Source organism: Diplotaxodon limnothrissa, linkage group LG10 (genome assembly GCF_057381915.1).
Source record: "Diplotaxodon limnothrissa isolate DT_005_m linkage group LG10, D_limnothrissa_male_GT1.1, whole genome shotgun sequence".
In the NCBI taxonomy this organism is placed as follows: domain Eukaryota; kingdom Metazoa; phylum Chordata; class Actinopteri; order Cichliformes; family Cichlidae; genus Diplotaxodon; species Diplotaxodon limnothrissa.
Window position 1 is genome coordinate 4777301 of NC_140605.1, and position 23264 is coordinate 4800564.

General features: G+C 38.5%; 1 protein-coding gene across 3 annotated transcripts in view; it reads left to right on the plus strand.

Moving 5' to 3' along the window:
• The window catches only part of igsf9bb (immunoglobulin superfamily, member 9Bb), a 130896-nt gene that overhangs the window by 35342 nt on the left and 72290 nt on the right, over positions 1–23264 (plus strand). For all 3 annotated transcript variants that reach the window (XM_085364285.1, XM_085364287.1, XM_085364288.1), the window contains exons 3-5: positions 7191–7337; positions 18624–18775; positions 21377–21494. In XM_085364285.1, the coding sequence (XP_085220411.1) occupies positions 7191–7337; positions 18624–18775; positions 21377–21494 (417 nt within the window). The remainder of the gene's footprint in view (positions 1–7190; positions 7338–18623; positions 18776–21376; positions 21495–23264) is intronic.

Consider the following 23264-nt stretch of genomic DNA (forward strand, 5'->3'; position numbering starts at 1 on the left):
AACGTAGTTCAATAACTACATTTTCACTGCACACTGAGAACAATCTGTATTTAAAGCCTGCTTCTTTTAAAGTTGCAGTAGTTTTTAGTAACTTTATCACACAAGTACAAAGAGCAAGTGAGAAGCAATGCGGGGGAAAGAATGCAGAGAATCTCTGTATTGATTTGGAGGCACCATTCGTTATAAGGCGGACAAATGGAAACATTTCAGAAAAATGTGTCTACTTATGCCCTCACAGCATAAATGATCCATGTCAGTCCCACTCTAAAAGGTCAAGGGTTCAAAGGTTTCCTTTGTTTGCTGTGTTATTTAGCTCTTGTTGTTATGTTAGCTTGCACAGGTGTAGTACTTGTTTCTGGCTGAAACTGTTTGAAATGCTTAATTGCAGCTTTCTGGAATGTCTCCTGAAATGTATGGCTTTTATGAGGAAACCCACAGTGACTACTGTGTGTGATAAGGACATAACTGCTACTGAAAACAGTTAGTGAAGTGTGGATAGAAAACATGGCCAGAGAGAGCACAGTTTTCTTTTAAATGCCACCAAAATCCTCTAGTGACTCTTCATTTGAGTGTGTAGTAATGCTTCAAGGTATGTTGGAATAAATCAGGAATACAAATGACTCCGGCTTCTCTATGACCGCAGTAAAATCTTCCTCTTGTCACCTGTTGAGATTTTTATGGCAGCAATATAAATGAACTACTGGCCTTAGGCAAGTAAATCTACCACCACAGATCTCTTTAATTTTTAGAATATGTATATTCTCAAATAAAAAAAATGGGGGTCAAGTAAAATCTCGATCTCTGATGATGGTTGAAGGTGGGTTCTATACTAACAATGAACTCAGATCCAAGCAGTTCATTTCAATAACACGAGATCCTCGAAAATAAGCACCTGAGTGAGATTTACTTAATGAGAGATAGCTGAAGGACCTTCTTTCTGTGCAGCAACAGTGCTAACCACCAACAATAGAAAAATGAAATATCGCGATAGAATGTGGGTAAAACGCGCATGCGCAGTGCCTTTGTTTTCATACGCACACGTCGGAAAAAGCATGGCGGCGACGGAGAAAGAGGAGGGCGAAAGCAAACCGTTGAATGAAACGGATGAACCAGAATTGGTTTGTAAAAATGTTGCAGCTTCAGTGGTGGAACTGGTTTAGCTTTCGTCCGTCAAATACACAACAAAGCACTATTTTTGGTAGAGCATGCTAGCGGGCCGTCGTTATTACCGTGTTGTTTGGAAAATACGTCACACTTAAAATCAATCCTTTGATTTTTCTGAAAGTCGACAGTGCCCCTTATAATCCCGTGTGCCTTATGTATGAATTCTGTTTGTGACCTCGAAACGATTTTATGTGCACGGCGCTCAAAAATCTGTCAAATGTTTCAGTACGACTTTGCTAAGCTAAGAAGCCGCACCGCTTGATGGATTGTCGGAGCGTTACGGCTATCGTAGGCAGGAGCCTCGCGGAGTGATACGTACTGTGCTTCAACATAATGTTACCGTATTGTGTGTGTATAACCTCTTTTTAAGTTTTGTGGATATTATACATGGTTATGCTGAGGATATGTCGGCCAATTTCCACTGGAAATGCCTTTTGGTTAAACTGTCAGCAAGGAATTTGCATTTGCACTGTTACACTTTTATATAACTTTAATGCACAGAAAAACAGCTGCTTGTTTAAGTGAAAATACATTGATGTTTTTTTTTTTCCACTAATAAAGTTGTGGAGTTGTAAAGTATTTTTTCTCTTGTCAATTATATCGTCAGTTATATCGTTATCGCAAATTTTCAAATGTATATCGTGATAAATATTTTTGGTCATATCGTCCTGCTCTACTGCCCACTAATATTTGGTTAAATGTTGCTAAGCAGATTACACCTGGACCATATGTTTTTGGTAGTACTCAACAAGATTCTAGCATTATTCCATCTGGATTTTAGACTCTTCTTGGCTGATTTGATATTAGTTAGTTAGTTAGTTAGTTAGTTTGTTTTCTGGCAGGAACTTGACTTCTAAGCATAGTTCACACATTTTCAGTAGGGTTCTGTTCAGGGCTTTGGGAAGCCCATTCCAGAGACTTAATGTTGGCCTACTTAACTATTCCAAAACCAGTTTCTTTGTGCTACTGGGATCATTGTCCTCTTGGAACAGCCAATGTCAAATTGAATCCAGTTGTTTATTAGAAGTGAAGTTGAGGACTTTGGAGGTTGTCCTCCTTCTTTGCTATTTCATCCACATGCAACTGTACAACTGGCAGCAAAACTATGGCGTTATTTTTGTGCCACTATTCTGAGCGCACGTAAAACAAATTTGCAGGTGCAAGTGTTGCATTTTGTGGAAAAATTTATTTTGAACGAAGAAAAGCTAAATTTGAGTGAACAAAACTCATAGCTGCGTGCAAAAAATGTATTTCAGTGTTTGCTATTATCCACACACACACAATAGCAGTCCCTCTCGCTCAGTTTTTGCATTTGCGCTCGCTCGCAATGTGTTGCTCGCGCTCTCAACATTTCTGCCCGTGCACGTTCAACTCTTTCTGTACACCGTTATATTTGTGCCACAAAACCAGCCAATCACAGACTTGGATGCAAAAAACTCTGATTGGATGATTTGGTCTCCAATCATCTCGAAATGATGAAATGCAATATCTCAGAATCCATTTCGTCCAAAGCTCAAACGAGGCAGTGGCGGAGGAACACAGAGTGGCAGAGTTTGAAATATTACTCTTTCTGGGTCACAAAATAAACTTTTAAGATATTTTCATGCGAGAATGGTGCTGTGTAAACTTCAAATATCTGCTTGATTTATCAAGACATCACATATTTGCAAAAGTGGTCTAACATTTTTTTTAAAATAAATTTCTGCTCAAAATGCAACACTTGCACCTGCAATTTTTTTTTACATGCGCTTAGAATAGTGGCACAAAAATAACGTCATACAAAACAACACCAGAGCTGATTTACATGGCGTTTCCATGATTGGTATTTGCGACTCATGAATCTGGTAAAGTTGACTAACTCGTATGTCACTGGTGTTGGAAACTTAGCTAACATCAAGTTTGTTTTAATATAGCTTCATGAGTCAAACTTTTATAATTGGAAAGCATGTCCCAGCTATCTTCTTGAAATTTTTCCGCTGTGGCATTTTCAAGCATTTGATATTTTATTTTGAAATCAGTCACTACACATATATAATCTGTAAGGATTTGTAAGTGTTTGAAAAGCTTACTAACTTCTAAAATCTATATAGATAAAATCTGTTAATCCTGGTGCCAGTTTATATTGTAAGCTTATTGCAGATTGATTAACATACATAGGATGAGTGAGGGAAGGACTATGTTTTCAATATAACTTTGCTAGGAAGTTAAGAAGAAAGAAATAACCCATCTTTCTATTTCATATTAAAATCCTAAAAAATGTAAATTCATTAAAAGCAATGTCCAATAGAGTAACCTGGAATTTACCTGCTAACCGTGTTCTCCATTAACTACTGAAATATTGTTCCTCGTGGTTTTTGACATGTGATTTACCTTCACAGGTTACACCCGATTGCCACTTTGGGTTCTCCCTCAGACTATTTTTGCCTGAGAGGCAACCAGGCTGGAATTAAAAGATTTCACAGGAAAATTCCACTTCCTCTCTCACTCCATCACTGCTTCCCAGGCCATAAGAGAGCAAAACCTAATTAGACAATTCTGCCTTAAAATAATCAGAAGTACTTTTATACATGGTTTGCTGCTTAAATATGCAGGGGCTGGGTGTACTACTGCAAACCATGGCCCTGTGGAGGCATGGAGTTCCTCGTTACTGTTTCAGAAGACAATCTGCCAGAGCAGGGTTGCATGGTGATGACATCATCCATGCATCAAATGTAAAAGCCTGGCATAAAGATGGCTCTGATAAAAACATGCTTCAGCCACAGTAAGGCCTCTGTATGGCACCATTATTCTCTTTTGAATGAACAAAGTGTTCATCGTCTTCACTAGAAGTGTTCGTCTTCTAGTGTAGTCAGCCGGATGTCCTGTGCATGCTTTACACTTTAACCATGAGTCTGATTTGACATTTCTGCGCATGTAGTGAAAATTAAGGATTTTGTATCTGACAAACACAAGAAAAATCAGGGAAGTGGTTGGCACTGTGGTGAATGTGCCTGAGTATAACTCATTTAAATATACACTATATGTAGGATATAAATTGCAACAGAATAACCAGATAGTTTTTCTACATGACACCATTAAGACTCATTGCCATGGCATAAATCACCTTACTCAACTTTCCTCTCTTTTGTTACAGTTTACCTTTTATTGTTGTGTTCCACAAGTGTAAAAACTATATATGTATGTCATGTTAGTCATACCTTACTGTATGGGGGTTGTTAAATTGCACTGACTCTGTAAATACTGCACATAATGAAGAAAATGTTGCATAGTACATCTTATTTAATTCACTTTGGTTACTTTAGTTAACATGAAAGTAGACCGTGCACTATATAGGGACATAGAGTAGACAGAATTTTAATTGCATTAATCTTGCTTAATTAACCAAATTTCTGCTCTGCTTTAAAAGGTTTGGCAGCAGTTTAAAAACATCTAAATATTAATTTTTTAATGAGGATCTTTTAAAAATGACAGCTCACACTGAGTTTGATTTATCCCCAAATTGCTGCATTCATTATTAATTACCAGAAATTATTAAGAAGTTTGTAACTCACTTTAATTGGCAGGACAAATCTACATTTTGTACATATTTGTAAAAATTACCAAAATATTTAGCACCATGACCTGTTAATAATAATTCTACACATGACAGAGTGCCAAAGATTGCACAAAAAGCATCATGCCACAAACTTTGATATTCCTCAAAGAAAAACAAATGTTGCAAATGTTCTGGACTTTTTTTCCCCGTGCAAGTTACCAGCATTAAAGCTGAGTTTTAAATTAATTCCCCTTCTCCTGAATCCAGACTGGAGCCTATGCCAGCTGTGATAGGGCGAGAGGCAGGCTGGATAGGATGCCAGTCTGTAACAGGGCTAACACTGAGAGATAGCCATTTTATGGGCAACGCCATGCATGTCTTTGGACTGTGGGAGAACGCCAGAGTACCCAGAGAGAACACACACAGACAAGAAGAGGACATAAACAGAAGTCTACAAACAAACACCCCAGACTAGGTTTGAACCCAGGACCTTCTCATTGTGAGGTGACAGGGCTAAACACCATACCACTGTGCTAAGGCTGAAGTGCAATGAGATCATGAGGAATTGTATCAGAGATTGGGCTATTTGAAATGTCTTTCAAAAGGGTGAAATACACAAAGAGAGCTTGGATTGGACAATGCTACTGCAACTTATTTTATTTGAGTGAAACATTTATGTAAATGACAGGCAGAGAGTTGCAAGAGCTAAGAGGTGTAATGCAAGAAGTAGAGGTATTTGAGTTTAAAGCTATATAGTAGATGAGATTAAATAGCAGCACAAGTGAAATGGAAGAGTTACAATTGAGACCTGCTCATCTGTACCACTGACAATGGTACTAACATAAAGACCGAAGGTGGAGCTGGAGGCAGCAGAGCTGAAGATGCTAAGATTGGGATTGAGCGGGGTTGACAGGATTAGAAATGAGTACATGAGAAGAAGAGCTCACGATCTGATAACAAAGTTAGTGCAAGGTGGAGCTGGTGTGCAGAAGAGAAGTAGTGGATATATTGGACAAAGGATGTTGAATATGGAGAGACCAGGCAGGAGGAACAGAGAAAGGCCACAGAGAAGATTCATGGATGTAGTGAAGGTGTCATGACGCGCTGTGAGGCCGGCAGGATAGGACCCAAAATGCAGGACTGAGACAGAATTAAACTTGAAGGCAGCTTTATTGGTGGGTTTACAGATAACAAGACTAAAACTGAGAAGACACTAGGCTGGCAGAACACACAGCATTGAGAGAGATCATGACAAGGAACAGAAGGAAATGCAGACAATAAATACACACAGTGAATCAGGGCAAAGAGGAAACACTTGGGGGATACAGCTGGACATAATCTAACTGACGAGACAGGGGAAGCAAAACTGAACATGATGCACACAGGACATGTGACTATCAGAATAAAACAGGAAGTAGGAAAAAGAGACGCAGACTCAGACACACAGCTTGACGTGGGAATACAATAGCAGACACATGGCAGACGGACATGACAAAGCTGAAAGAATGAGAGAGCCAGGAAGCTGAGACAACAGAGAGTGAGCTGGAGAGTTAGGGACAAGTAAGACAGAGAGGGAGACAGATGCAGAGAGGGAGCGAGAAGGGAACAGAAAAAGAGCGTCATTATAGACAACACACCGGGGATGAAGGGGAGGACACAGCAAGGAGAGACTAAGACAGAGCGGGCACAGAAGGGAACGAAATTAAACAAGAACTAGAAACATAACAAAACCCAAAGACTCTCCAAACTAAACTTTAGTATCTCAATAATCTGCAAGAAATGAACAAAAGACTAAGCAAACTTAAAACCCAGAAGATGGATATGAAGAGTGCTGATGTGCCAAATGAATGAATGATTGAATGAGTGAATACCTGCTTGGGATGATTTTGGAGAGTGTGTGAAAATGTCAGACAGACTAAAATTTGATCTATTTTACATTTTCAAAACTTGCTTAACAGTTTGTAAGCAAATGAAAATATTTCAGCTGTCAAAAAATGTGGAAACCGTACAAGTCAGTTTTTGTGAAGAAAGCGCATGTCTTTGTGACACTCTGCAATCAAATGAAAGGAGCACGTTCATAGTGCAGATCCAGTAGAAGGAGGTGACTCCCAACATCTGGGAGCTGGCTGAAAACTGGCAATTTAGTGGGAGCAACAATTTTAGCTGTGCCTGTAAGTGATAGACACAGCTATCGCACTTGTTGCTCTGCTTCCATGTTATTTTGCAGATTAACAGTGCTTTAGTATCTTTGTTTAGAAATGGCTCTAAACTAAAGTATAGAGAACGTCAGTGTCAGCACTATGTGATCCCTGCATATTTATATCTGAGTCGTTCAAAGGCTGATGTTGCTTTAACATTCATTCGGTGTTCCTCTTCTCTCTTCTCTTCATTCACCTCTCACCTTCTTTCCTTTCCTTCATTTTCCTTATGAAATTCAATCCAACCATCCTTCTCGCCTCCGTGTCCTCTTCCCGCTTCGCCTCTTGGCCAGGCCGGGCCAGTCTGCATGGCAAGTCCTCCCTGCGGATAGAGGATGTGCGTTCAGACGACCACGGCTGGTATGAGTGTAAGGTGCTGATGTTGGAGCAGCAGTATGACACCTTCCACAACGGCAGCTGGGTGCATCTAACTGTCAACGGTAAGAAGCATCTGACATCATGCATTATTCAGGCGGTTCAGTGTAAAGCCAGTGTGAAACAATAACTGAATAGACAGTACAAGTACAAAGTCATACCTTTGTTGTGTATGTGTGAAATATTATTACCTTCTTATATAGACTTTTTGACAGTCTTTGAAGGAATTGCGCTACACTTGTCGATGGAAATCCAAGATTTCAAATTGTTCTTGAGCTGAAGAAAGATGCACACTTAACACAAATTGATACAAATGACTGTCTCTTGACATTCACAAACTCAAACTCAAAGGCAGACAAAGTAACAAAAATGATTCTGCTTTTCTTTATGTCTCAGAAATAAAACAAACAGGTTTAACATAAAAATATGAAAACATTTCTAAAGAGATGCACACTTAATACAAAGACACGTAAAAGAAAATACCAAAGACAGGCAAAGCAAACTGGAACTAAGACTCACATAAAAAACGACTGAAAAAGGCACAATGCAGTCAAAACAACTATGACAAAAGTACAGAGGTACAATGAGACACAAATGGATGAAATGGAAAAACAAAACTGAGCAGAAATAGAAACAAACTGAACAGATCAACCCTCAAAGATGCAAAATAATGAATGCAAATCGATAAGTCTTTTAGATTGTTATTTCTTAGCCTGTGGATGCACTGAACACATAAAAGAGTGTTTGCATAACAGATGCTGAAATGCCTAATAATGTAGATTCTGTGAATAGGCTGCATGTGCTACATCTTTAATGCAACACAAGGGTTAGATGTAAACCTAATAAAGCATTGTAGTACTGTAAACAGGCCACTTTGAAGATATCAATTTTAAATCTTTTATTTTAAAGGTACAGTCAGTCATTCTATTTGATTAGTTCATAGAAGAAAAGATCATATTGTCCCCAAAAATATACCAATAATAGGCATCGGTCGCTCTCAGGAGCTCAGTGAACTCCAGCATGATACTGTGGTAGGATGTGACCTGTGCAACAAGTCCAGTCCTTGCTACTAAATATTCCACAGTCATTTGGTAGAGATATTTTGTGATATTATAAAAATCACAAAACGAGGTCTGTGGATGCTGAGGCACAGAGTTTAAAATCCAGCAAGAAACTTTTTGATGGCTACCAAAAACATCTGGTCAAGGTGACACTTAGCCTGATGTTAGTGAGGGTGTGTGTTTGTACTTTAGACTGTGTTTGTCCTTTTGATCATGTGTGGATTAAAAAAAATCCAAAATAAATGTTATGTTGTGCAGCAATTCTTGTTTTTTAGTCATTAAAGATGTCTGCTTTACAGTTAAAAGAAAATCATTAAAAGCCATTCCTCCAATCATTAGGAGGATGCGTACTCGTATTAATTCCTACTTCTAATTACTTCATGATATATTTTTGTTCTGGTTACAGCCTAATATATACATATGCAGTCCCTTGTTACGTTAATATATATACATATTTATGCACTGATCTATAATTATTTAACGACAACTATCTAAACATATCCATGCATTCTCTTCCACTTATCCTTATCAGGGTTACGGGTGGGGCTAGAGCCAATCCCAGCTGCTATATTTAACATCCTACCTCATCTATATGTTAAAAAACTCAGAAAAGCAGGGCTATGCATTGATTAAAAAAAAAAAAAAGAGGTATATAATATATCGCCTCTCGCCCTATGACAGCTGGGATAGGCTCCAGCGCCCCCCGCGACCCTGAAAAGGATAAGCGGAAGCGAATGGATGGATGGATGGATGGATAATATATAATTAGATATATTAAAAATAAATCAAATCACAGCTGAAAGACAGGGTATTAGCAAAACAGCTGGTTAAACTTTGTAAATTTATTCAACCAAGTGATTTCTCAGCTTCTCAACTATTTTGAAAGTTCTGGCTGAGCCTGCAGTAGATCAACTTGCTTGTTTTATTAAAGCAGAGATTGTAGGAGCCGAAGCCATCTGTCCATTATCAGGGTTTTCTTTCCTCACGTGCTAATGGAATTAATGAAAACGTTCTGACATTGCACTTTAACTATTCTACATTAAACATGTTGGCCAAGATGACCAGTAAGAGAAAACCTATTTGTTACAATGATAATTCACAGAAGCTCCTTTTCTTTCTAATGCTAGCTCTGTTTCCACAGCATTGTTAATTTTGACACAAATTTTGATGTAGTTTTAATAGTGTTTTTGCTAACATGTTATTTAGGTGCAATCATAATTTAATAATTTAATCATCTAAATTCTTTTAGTTTCAGTCTAGTCAACTAAATTGCACAAGCCTGTCACAGACAAAACTAAAGTTGATTCAGCTGAATAAAAATATAACGTCTTAGCTTGTCGTGTTTTTACTGATAGTTCCTGCACACGTTTCATAAAGCGTCTCATTTCCCTTGACATTAAATATATAATGTGTCCATATGTTTTCTCTTCTTCCCAAGCACCGATATTTTGTCATGTTTTTGTGAGAAATGGGGAGCATTGGCATTAGCTAAGAGTTGTGACCACAATTTGGCAATAATATAAAGAATAGTTGCAAACAGGTGAGAAACCTTATGACTGTGGTGTTTAAGATCATTATGGAAACACATTTTCACTTTGATTTTAACTGATGTCTCTTTTAATTTTTTATACTAGGCAAGCACCGCCTTGCTTGTCCTGATGGAACGCCACTGGGGTGGATGTGAAAAATGTGTGGGGAACGTTAGAGCATATGTGTTCAAATACCCAGGTTTAAAAAACACATGAATTCCCTGAGCTCCGATACTAGTTATTATCAAAATGCATTGTGCAAAATATTAAGCTAGCAAACTCTCATTTTTGTTTATGTCTGTTTCCATAATGATTAGTCCTTCCCCTTTTTAAGATGGATTTAGCAGTGCTTAGCCTAATGGTGGAGGGAAAAATAATCTAATAGCAGGGAAACGTAGGGCTGGCACTGAACACTTCAAAAGATAAACACTGCAGAAGGTTGCAGGGTTTTGCTAATTATAAGCAATTGAGTAAGCAACTTGATAATATTGCTGAATCAGATTTTCGGTCACATAGCCAGTAAATACATATGTCAAATGTACTGTGCAATAGACATTACATCTCAAATAATATGTAATGAACATTGTGGTGAGAATAAGGCACGGCGGGACCACAGATCATCATTCAGAGCCATCTTTATTGCCCTACTCACCACAACAACACCACACACACCTGAGTCCCCGTGTTTTAACCCAGCGGGCGTGATTACGGGCAGACCACGCCCCACCACAAACATTTTTACAAATGAAGATTTTAGGGTAAAAAAAATTGATTGCACAGCACTTTCTATATCTGTGTCTCTGCTGCCTGTAGTAGCCATAGAGCATCACTAAAATACAGTTCTGCTATAATTCATAGTCTAACAAATCAGTCAGAATTTGCAGAGCTGATATGATTCTTTAGACTACTAGTTTCACCTAGGCAACAGTCCAGAAACCATACATATCCTTCTGTGTCACAAAGATGTAATAGAAAAAAGTTCTCACATTTGAGAAACAGGAGATGTTCTGTTTTCTACTTGTCTAAAGTGATTTGATTTCAGCCATTTGAAAGAGTTAAAACATAAAGCTTTACTGGGATTGTTAATGTTAATGTTGTGGTTCAACTGACAGTATTTGTGGTTTCTGATTGGTTACACTGTGGCTCTTTTGTAAGAACTTGACTTGAAAAAGTTGTGCAGAGCACTGCGTCCCCTCTTGTACATGCAGTGTCACAGATTTGCTGCACTTCTAGAAAAGAATACCTGCGCACAAACCAAGCTGAGTGTTAACACTCACAGGGCTTCACAGATGAGAATATTCTTGCCTTCATGTGGCAGTTCTAGCACTCGTCAACTCACTTAATCAGACAGCATATGAAGATGCTTGTTGCTGTGGTAACAGACAGATCATATACGGTCCTGCAGCCCCTGTCCCCCACCCCCCAAGTTCAGTCTCATCAGCGTTGCGTTTGTTTTGTCTTGGTTCTTCATCCTCTTTCCCAGCAGTGTTTAGAAGCCTCAGGCTCCTAACTTAGCCTCCTTTCTCTCTGCCTGTTACTCCTTCACTGTCTGTTAACATCCTGTCACTGTACCAAGCATGAACCACACGGCTCCGATCATCGCTGTAGTCAGACAGTCAGTGGTGTACAGGGGACAGCTGACAAGCATGCCAGTTTTCCAGAATATATTGCTAAAACTAAGCTTCACAAAACAGATGTGCTGAAGTTGACTTTGTTACATTTTCTTAGACAGAAAATTTATTAAAGTGGTCAAGCTGTTTGAAAATGAAGTGCTTTTAGTGTGTTGAATATACTGCTGAATATGTTACAGTGTTTCCTTTGTTTTTCCACTAAGAAGAAAAAGATAAAGCAGTTTAGGTGTAGCCAGTATTTGTGGAGGTCGTTATGACAACAGTCTTATACAAAAAAAGCCAGGTTATTTTAAAAATAGTACCATGCTATGTGTTATTATGGTATGTGGCTAAAATACCCTGGAAGTTAGAAACACTGACAGAAGACTAATTTCTGCAAAAGTGAGTATACCGAACATTGGTATGTAAGCATGCAGTCACTAGAAGTTGGATGGTGCCTTCGGTGTTTAGACTTCCTAGGGAAGGATATAAGTAGGGAAGGGAATTGATAAGAATTTAGCGATTCTGATTCTATCAACATCAGTTATTGATTCTATTCTTTATGGATTGTTTTACTGATTCTCACTGGGTTCTCGTTGGCTCTGCTTTGAGAGTTACAACCATCACTAAGCAGCATATCAAAGAGATTACATTCATTAAATTATGCTGTGTAGGCAAATGTCTGTACATGTTGGAGGTATTTCCTCTCTTTGTTGTGATCAGTGTTGGGGTGGTTACTCAGAAAAAGTAATGAATTACAAATACGACACAGAACACTTTTCTTTAAAGTAATGCTGTACGTTGCTTAATTACTCAAAGGAGAAGGTCATTTGTTACACTGTTTGTTACATTACTTCCACATTTCTGTAATATGACCTGAAATGCATCATCTCATAATGTTAACGTATAGCAACACAAATCCCTCGCCTAATGAGGACACACATACAGGATCTGTCTCTCAGTAATTAGGTGTGAACACACGGCAAAGATAAAAACTAGCATAAAGGGACTTCAAAGCGATCGCCACAGTGATTCTACTTTAGAAACGTGATCACGTAGAAACATAGTCTGACTGCTCAGCAGTTTGTTACACGTTGAAGTTCAGGGTCTGGCTGTTGGGCTGCGGTCGGCATTCACTCAGCTTTAACATCACTCTGGGTTCTTAGCTAGCTTAGCATTAGCATGCTGTCTGTGCAGATGATTGCAAAGAGCAGAAGTTGTGTTAGCAACATAATGCAGTTTCTGTTCTGGCTGGAGTTTTCACTTTACCATTGCACTGTTGTCATTTTGTGAAATAAAAACAAATATTTAAAGTATTGTAAATATCCATGCTGTGGACTGTGCCACTATTTTCCTCCTCCAGCACATCCACTGAAATCATCTGATAGTAGCACAAGTGCAAGTAGAACCAAGTAATTGAACTACCCGGAACAGGTTCTCTGCAGGAACTGGTCCTCGATTCCCATCAAATACAGTTTTTCTCTATATGCACTCTTGTAATAACTTAACTAACAATTATTGTTGTAGTGTTGATATCTTTAATTAGTTTAAATACCACTCAAAAGACTTTTTGCTTTGCCATTCAGAATAGCCTGATGTGATTAAAAATACAGCAACTGAATTATTATTCATATTTTTAATCTGTTAAGTTGCCGTGCTAGCCAATGTGTGAACACGAGCTAATAGCTTGAAAAATAAGACCTTCCTTTACTTTTGTGGTTGCCTTTTACAGTCATTGGACTGATGTACTATATAAAAGATGTGGAACAGCATTTCCATGCAAATCCAAAGGATCTGAAATTCATGCTCACTCCTGAGAGCTCTGCCTCAAAGCCACTGCAAAAACAGTAAACAATTGCTTTTTCATATAGGGCGAGATACTTTTAGCTTTTTTCCTTAGTAAATAGAGTTAATTACCATCACTTCTCCACCACCTTAAAATATGTTAGGTAAATACGCATAAAGAAAAATAAATAGGAAATGTGAAGATTGGCCCAAATAGTTTATTTGTTCAATGTAGCTGAGTGGTATACACTGACATAATTAGGGTCCATTTCTAATTCACATCAAAGAAGTAATATTAGTTTTATTAGTAATGATCTGAAACATTGCTTCATTTATATTTTTTCAGGAAAACCTTTTTTTTCTCCACCCATACCTTTCTTATCATCTCTGTTTCTTTAAATTAAATATTGTTCGAAAAACCCAGCTGCACTTGAGCAGTCAAAGTGCTTTAAACAACATCATTCATCCAAGCACTTTATTTATATGCTTAAGTGCTTTCTATCTAAAATTCAGACACACTCGTGCACTGAACAGACAGCAACTTTGGGTTCAGTATCTTCCCCGAGGATACTAAGGCATGGCTGTAGCAGCCAGGGGTTGAACCACCAACCTTCTGACTAGAAGGGGACCTGCTCTACCTGCTAAGGAATTGCTAGCCTTTAAAAGTAAAGTATTTTTACATAAATTGTTATGATGTTTGATTTAGTAACGCAATAATGTGGGTCCATCAGACCTGCTAATATTGGCTAAATAGCAAAAAATATGAACACAATACAGAGGTTAAGTAAAACATTTGATTTTGTCATTAGAGGCTCAGGCTCAAATACAGGCACAGCTTTTCTTTGGTTTATAGCAGAGGTCCCCAACCCCCGAGTCACAGACCGACACCGGGCCACGAGAGTTGAAGATCACGTGTGAAATTTATGTTTTTATTTTTTATCGTTTTTATCATTAACTCTGTTTCCCTGGGTCTTTTCCTGTGTATTATGATTAAATTTTCTTTTTGTTGGTGCCGGTACTGGTTTTATTTTGTTGCATTTATCTGCAACACCTTAAAGGCCTGTCCGTGAAAATAGTCGGACATAAATCGGTCTGTGGTGCAAAAAAGTTTGGGGACCGCTGGTTTATAGTAAATGCAAATCTTCTGACCATCCAACTAAGAAGACACATAGTCAACCCAAAAAACTTAATTAGACAGTGAAGCTGATTGAAGAAGGGTTTTAAGTGTGACCAGTAACTTTATGAAGAACACTCGGGGGGCTTGGTGCTATACTGACCATCTAGATGAAGCAGAACTTCTAATTATAGTTCTTCTGTTTGCACTCAACCTCTCACTGCCAAACATCTGTAGTTTTTGGTTTTCACACTGTGGCCTTCAGTGCCAGCAGGACTGGCACATTAAGACAGAAGTGCTGTTTCTAGATTTCTGGTGAGATGCAAAAAGACAAGTTCCGTAAAATTGCCTCCTTCATTCCTGTGAACTTCTGTCACTTGAGATCGGCATTCCTGAAAGAGTGTATGAGTGGAGACATGAGACATGAGCTGCAAGATGGGAAGTGTTGGTAAAATCAGTTTAATAAGTATGCAAGTTTCTGCTTGAATGATTAAGTGAAATTCTAGGTTACCTAGCAGGGAAAAACATTACCTTGCTTGTATTAAGGCTTTTTTCCAATTAGAAGATTTAAAGTCCTGCACTCTTTGGTCCTTTCAGTCATGGTGAAGCCCAAATGCAGATAAGGTGATACCAAAAAAATAAAATAAAAAAAGGTTCAAATGTTATAGGGTTGGTCTTCAATGCCTCCATCTTGAAAAAGCACACCATTCTGCAGCAGCACTTTGCAGTGCATGCTACATGCCAGACCCAGTATCTCTATTTTTTTGTCTAATGGAGTCTTTCTTATTTTTTTGCTCTTCTTTATCTCTGCCTGTTTGTCCCTCCTTAGTTTTGACATGTCTTTTCCTTTCTCGTCTGTGTGCCAGTTTGCACCCTCGCACAAGCTTTTCAGCACTTCTTAAGGTCCTTGAGGAAAACAGAATGAAGGGGTCACTGTTCCTCCTCCCTGTCAAAAAGCAGATGCACACATGATTACTGGCCAGTGGAGTGTCCTAACCACTCAGACAAAATGCAGCATTAAAAATTGACTCATAGATAGCTACTGTAGTCAGTATACCAATTAGTTATTATAGTAATTAGTTATTGTTAGTGGTGGAAGAAGAGGTAAAACAGTTTATTACACTGCTGTGCCATTTATATTGCATATTGAAATTGATTTGCAACTTACAGCCTTTAAATTTCACTGCTTGTCAGTCGTAGGATTTGTTTACAAAAACAGTTTGTTGACTTTCATCCTGTTTCGCTCCACAATGATATTTGAACAGCATCCTGCTGGACTGCATTGCAGAGCATGGTTAACCTGTGACTACCTCCCTCTTACTAATGCTCTAAAGCACCCCTGCAGAAATAACAGAAAAAGTTGTAATGGGGTAAATGCTCTGTTTCTCCACTGCTCAAACAAAAAACACAACTAAGAACACACAAATATTTTAGAAATGTGTCAAAAAAAAATTGCTTAAAACTAAAAATGATTTTTAAATAACAATCTGAATACATGTTTCTGAATTTGTTGGGGACCGCTGCCTTAAGTGATATTATTTTCACGTACTAGTGTATATTACTGTATTTTCATACACACAAGTAAAGCCCAAATTAAAGCGACTGACAGGTTGAGCAAATAACAGCACTGGCAATGAGATTCATGTGTACCTAGCTTAGGTAGCAACTTTGAGTGCCAGCTGCAGTATCCAGCAGTCTTCCATAGCAGTACAGTTGGTCTTATCCACCCTTTATTTTAACCAGTAGTAAGACAACTAGTTACAAGGAAATACAGCTATATAATGAGGTCGGAAGTCTGCGTTTCCATAACTGTAAAATCGGTCTTAGCTGTGTGGCATGGTAAAATGTGAGACGTGGAATTAGCACTATGGCCTGGCTCATAGCTGCAGATGGAATAACATGCTAGAGATTACACATGTAAGCAGATCAGCTTTAGTCCTAAGGTGATTAGATTGAGAATATCAAAAAAGGAATTATGCTCAAACAAAATCTGCATTGAATCATTGACAGCGATATTGACATGTGCACTCGGATAGACTGTAATTGGCATGAGTTCAGTGGGGGCAGGGCAGTTGTAACACAGCTTAACTGTATTTCTGTTGGAGTATGGTGCCAGTTGTCTTGTATGATCATCCCTCCTTATATTCTAGCCAGCAACGGAGCTAAAGAGGATTTTAAAAAATGGTATTAACCAAATGCACCATGTCAGGCACACTGATGTTTAATTCTTAAAAAACAAAAATCACACTTATCAAAACTCTGAAAGGAAGGGTTTTTTTTTAAGAGTTTATCTTGCTCAGATGGCTTAGCTGTGTTAAAATATTAATTTATCAACTGTCACTACACTTACTTAATTTAATAAATCATTGTTACTGCAGAAACTGTCAAATCTGCATCTCACTTTTTAACTGAAAGCATTAATACTTTTAAACTGTTCATGCATTTATAGCACTCTTATGAGTGTGTGAGCGTGTTATCTTTCTTGGTATGTCTACCAAATAAGATTTAGAAACTATGACAGCAATTACAGCTTCTCTGTTTTTAAGTCTTGGTCGATCCTCAGTAAGTACCTGTGAAAAGCTATATTCGAGTCTCAACAGCAAGTATACGTGTTGTGTAAGGTTTGGCCTGGGCTTTGGGTGGGCCCCTCATTGACAATCAGACTTTTCTTAAAGCCAAACCTGGTTTTCGTTTGCCCTGAAGGCAGGATTTATGGTGTGCTTCTCAAATGTTTATCCTCCTGGGAGGACTTCTGAAGCTCTGTTAGAGCCATCATTCAGGGCAAGTTTGGATACACAGTTTGATCAGACATCCAAGAAGTTTGGTGCCTTCAAATGTCTTTGACAGTTATCGGGGTCACTGTTCTCCTAGGAACACTTTTATACACAAGCCTTGTCCCAATTTGTCCAAGTTCATTTGCTGACTTCTACAGTAAGTTCTGTGGACTTCATTAATTGGGTTTTGAGACTCTAAATGTGTTTGCTAATGAGACATTTCTAGTTTTAACATTTAGATGTTTTTTGTAAATGTATTCATCTCCTAATGATAAGGTATTAGGAGATCTGGGAGAAAACTTCCTATTGTCAAGCTGCTCCCAGTCTGCTTCAAGTCTGCAAAAAGTAAAGAGGTCTGCATTCTGAGATAAAACAGAGGTTTAGAGATCAGAACGCCACTAAATGTAAACAGATTTCTCTGAAATACAGTATCACATTTTTTCCCAACTTAACTAACCCTAATCCTTAGTCTGACAGCTAACAATGCAGAATTCTGATGTGTACTGATCTTTGTACAGCAGGTCTTTAGTTGTTTCTTTTCTCTTCCTGTTCATTCCCCAGTTCTTGTTTTTGCTGTGGTAAGCACTCAGTTGGGACTTAAAAAGCAAAAAATATAATTCATATTTGTCATTAGGGTCAAATGCATTAGGATTTTAAAGGATCCTTATAAAAGTTCAGAAGCCGTAAAACTGTAAAAGCTGAAGGAGACAGAAATATGGAAAAAGTGACCGAAAAGACGAACAGTTATTTTGCCGTCTGCCCGCTTTAATCTGCAGTAATGGATTTCTAACTGTAAAAATATTATGCTTTAAAAACTGTATGTTTATATCTCTGAATTCAGTTAACTGTGTAATGACAAAATGTCAGCTTTGTTGCAGTTTATTTATTTATTTGTAAAACTTAAAGAAGATTACCCAAATAAATACAAAATACCCTGTTTAGGATCATTCCAAAGCATCTCCATGCTAGTGTCCCAGTGCTGTCAACGACTTTGTTTCTCATTTGTTCTTGAGTCTCTTTAGAGCCTATTTCACTTTGTATTTAAGTGATTCGACAGATCTGTCAGTAATCAGGGCTGTGTGTGGCTAGTGCAATTACTTTTTCACATAAGACCAGGTAGATTTACATATTTTTTTCCCTTAATACATGGAAATAAATCTGCATTTTGTATTTACTCAGGCAATCTTTGTCCAACAACAACTTAGAAATTCTTAAATTGTTTTTAAACAGTTCCATGAAAAAGTACTTTCCCCTGTCTTGATTTCTGACTTTTCACCACCACGTTCACTGGTAGCCACTGATTTTATATGACTTTTATCACATCACAATGGATTATTTCTATTCATTCTGTAAAAGAAGGTAGCAGCTAGAGAAAATAGCAGCTATGCAGGTTTTTCTTTGTTTTATTGTGTATGTTTCCTACCTTTATTAATTTTATTGTTCATATTTCCTTTCCAACCTCTGCTCTGTCTCTTCAGCCCCCCCAACTTTCACAGATACACCACCTCAGTACGTGGAGGCCAAGGAGGGGGGGAGCATCACTTTGACCTGTATAGCCTTTGGGAATCCCAAACCCTCAGTCAGCTGGTTGCGGGAAGGTAGTCTCATGGTCAGCAGTGCCAAGTATAAGGTAAATACTTTATATTCGTATCAGCTGTTTATTAAATATGTTACTATAGTCATGCTATGTTTAGACTAACAGTTGCAGGCACTGAGACCACTGTGTTTGTACGAAGCATCTGGCCTCATCATGCAAAGTCTACCAGCAAGGTGCCGACTCGACAGTTAAATATGTAAAAGTTTACTTGTTAGCAAACTGTTGCTTCTTTACACCAGTAGCTGATACGGGGCTACACCATCTTTTAGTTTCAAGTTTTAGTACAATCTGATATTGAATGTTTTTGTAGCTCCACATTTGGTCTCTACCAGTTTTGAGTGAGTGGGGTCTTTCACTTAGCTCAGTTTTCTTAGCATCATATATAAACAAGGAAAAAATGCCAAGGGATACTTCCACAGATGTCTAGTCTTGTAGTCTTAATCATCAGAGCAGAATTCAGAAGTCTAGTGAATATTGCAGACGTTATGGTTTTCTCCCACATGTTCTCTTCACTGTGAGTGTTTGTGTGTAGGGGGGCATGGAGCACACTGGCTGAGAGATGGTGAGAAGAGAAGCTAGTGTCACTCAAGTTGATGGCATCTCATTAGCCTGCAATAAAAGCTTCCCAACAAGCAAAGATGATCAGAAAGGTTGGATGGCAGGGAGCTTAGTGCTGGCTTGCAGGTCTGCTGGAGAGGAATAACATTTAAAACCTCTCTGGTGAAAGTCTGTTGCTGCCTTGAACGTCTCACATTGGTCACTTAAAAGATGTTTTGAGCTGTAACAGCATCTCGGGTCAGGCTGTTGTGACTTAACTTCTCAGGTTGAATAAATGCGTTCGCAGTCTTTAGATTGAGAGATCTACGTTTGAAATGGCAACATTCAATTAACAGACAACTCCTCAGCTTGACTCCTTGTTTCCTTACTACTTTCAACAATCAGAGATTATAAGATTCACTGTGTGTTCCAGCACTGGGAGTTTTTCTCAGTAACCATTATTCCATTCACACATAATGTAACAGAACTTTTATTTTCATTTAAAAAGAAGCCTTTTGTGATCGTTTTGTTGCTGTACAGTAATGAATCCTGCAAGAAGAACGGGAATGACTCCCTCAGTTTAGATCAATTATTTAGGTGACTGAGCTTTGTTCACAGGAGAGTTATACATATAAATTTGTCCCTCTCTCAGGCAGCAGCTTTCTCCCAAGTTAGTCACGATACTTTGGGCTGTTATAGACTGATAACAACCGTAAACCATGAGCATGTGCTAACACAAAGATGTGGGAGAGATTTTAATCTGAATAACAATTTGGTTTTGATATGAGTGGCTGCACTCTGATCTGATTTAGGAGAAAAATCTCTGAAGACAGATCTGGATGGTGAGCAGTGCTTTAATTTAACAAAATAAGTGGTAATGTGGTGTTGTTTGGGTTTCCACTGTGGAAATGGGCTGTTAGATGAAACTCCCAGGGATGGTTGCGGTTGCCTAGATTTCCAGCAGGTGGAGGGGGTGCCAAAAATTAGGATATGCTCTCAACTCAAGTCAGCGATTCAGTAGGTTTTATGCAAGACAGCGACGATCTGGAAAAAATAAAGTCATTTTCCAAAAATGGGTTCTGCAGTTATTGCGTCTGATTTACTGACCCTTTTATTTGGTGTTCTGTTATTGCTAAGGTCATTGAGTGTCTGCCCCAAATAAAAAACTTTCACACTGATATTTTCTGTCTTCATGTGGGTCCTCAGATGTCTAACTAAGGAAGCACATAAAATGAAGCTGTATGTGGTCAGGAACCTGGATATTACAGGAATCATACAGGGATATGGGAATAACAAACATGCAATAAATAACAGGGATTGGTCTGCAAGTAGACATACTACCTGGCAGATGATGTTGATTGCAGGCATTTTTTGTTATAACAAACAACTTGCTGCCCTCTGGCCAGGTCTCATTCAGAAAAGACTTTTCACCTGGAAAAATCATTTTTTTCAGAGAGTGTTTCATTTTTTGGATTAACCCATGATTCTATTTTTGTTCTTGGTGACCGCTGAAGTTAAAGTTAATTTAGATAGAAGTTCAAATTAACTGCTCAAGTAAGTGCTTGGAGGCATTTGTAAATGGTTGCCAATTAGCAAGACTTGCTTCTATAAGAGGTTTGGCTGTAAAGGGAAATGTTTAACAGCCACACTGCATAACACAACATACTGCTCGAAGGACTTAAACCTAGCAGACCGAGTCAAAATCAAAGGAAGCTACTTTTTGATCTCGAATGGGTCTAACTCCTTGGCACTTTCACAACCAAATTCAAAGACTTTGATTGATTAGTTGCTTTTAACACTTAGGATTGTCTTGTTTCTGTACTGCGATATAGCACCAAATGACATCAACAGTCGCCTAAAGGCGCTTTATATTGTAAGGTAGACCCTACAATAGTACTTTCAGAGAAAAACCCAACAATCATATGACCCCCTATGAGCAAGCACTTTGGCGACAGTGGGAAGGAAAAACTCCCTTTTAACAGGAAGAAACCTCCAGCAGAACCAGGCTCAGGGAGGGGGCTCATTACAACAAAACTATTTGTCTTCTGGGTTTTATTCAGTACTGACGTTTAAAGTTACGTTTGTGTGTGCGCTCAGGTGTCCGATGGGAGTTTGACGGTGCTATCCATCACCCGGGAAGATCGGGGGGCCTACATGTGTCGAGCCTTCAGCCCCCAGGGAGAGGCTATTCACACCACACGGCTGCTAGTACAAGGTAAGGAATTTTAAGGATTTCCAATATTGCATCTTCATTCTGTCCTGTGGTCCTTCCCTTGGTGATTTCATTAGGAGTTATGAAAAGTAGATGTTTTTTTTGTATTTTACAGTTTTACAGGGAATGTTTTTAAATAGACGAGTCCAAACATCTCACACCAAAATGAAAGTCAGTCATAATTGTTAAACTTGGTAACATTTTAGGATGTGGAAATATTAGAAACATTGTGGCTCCATAGTGTAGTGGTTTACACATTTGTCTAAAAAGATCCCTGATTTAGTCTTTAAAGAAAACCCAAATCCCATTTAGGGTTGCGTTAGGAAGGGCATGTGGTGTGAAAATCATCCAAATCACACACGCAGAGCTTCCTGCTGAAGCGACTCTTTGGGAATAAGGGAGCAGCCAAAAGTAAAAGTCATCAGTATAACATTGAAGTAGATTAGTGTCAGTGGTAACCAATTTACATAAAAGGTCAGATTTGCTTGAGCCGTGTCCTCCCCGGAAAGCAACATTTAGATTATACTTAGGTAGATTTGTGGCTCGTCCATCTGCTAATTCAAGTTTCAAGTTCAAGACTAACTAGCACAGTAGGGAAATATGGATTCAGAGCTAAGTGACATATCAGGACATTCTAAACAACGATGAGTTTTCTCAGCATAGACCAAACCTGACTAGACTCAAGAGAGCAGGTCATGAAGCTCTAAAACACTGGAAATTGGATCAGCTGTGCCTACAGTATTGGGAAGACAAAAGCGAGCACACCATCAGAATACAAATGATAAGGATGTTTGTAGAATTATTACACAAATGTATCTTTTCAGCCAAATTGTTAGGATGGACTTGCCATTGGTGATGAATCATTTTTCAATAAATTTAGAGCCAGATTGAAGTAAAACTTGCAACTTCACACTGACAAACATCTGTTAGCTCTAGCATATTTTAAAAGTTCACTGAGAAGTGTCAGAACAGGATTTATTAGGCAGTATCAGACGTGGGGAATATGCTCCTGCAAGATTGTGATTTGTGATTTTTCCTTTTTTTTTTTGAGAGAAAACATCAGTGTCACACTGTGAGACACTTTCAGTCCAAAAGCACACGTCCCCCTCCGTTACCTGTCACACACAGAAACTAAGCACATTGCAAAACCAGCCAAATTTATTGGTCATTCATCTCAGAGCCTAAACCTCTGCACCATTTTCTATGCAAAACCATCCCCCACAGCAACAGACAGATAACAGCATACCTTCTGAGCTAACAGTGAGTGTCTATTTGGGTATATTAAACACTTGCATGCTTTGCTTTTCAGTGCTGTTTATGACACATACTTGCCATGTTGATCCTTTCACAATTTCATTGTCATTCTGGGTTGTTTTCTCCTGTCACTGCATATTAGTAGATCATCACATCGCGCAGAAAACTATGGTACATATACTTCTTTTGCTAAAAATAGCACCATTCCATCAGGGAAGCAGGATCAATCCATTTCTGTGGGTATGTGGGGGTAAATGTGGTATCAGCAGGTGGAGTTTGGATGGGCTCCCATAATGGCCAATCACGTCAGCTCCCTTTACTGCCTTTGAAATGCAGCACATGGTTTAATGATGGTCAGTCTATGGCTGCTTTGCTGGAGAAAACTGCTCTGCTCTCATAGATGCAGAGGCATAGCACAAATACATTACGTTGAGAATTTAAAAATATGACTTTGGGGCAGACAGATCTATTATTGAATTTAATTCTCTGTCTGGTTTTAAAGATAAAGTGATATTACTT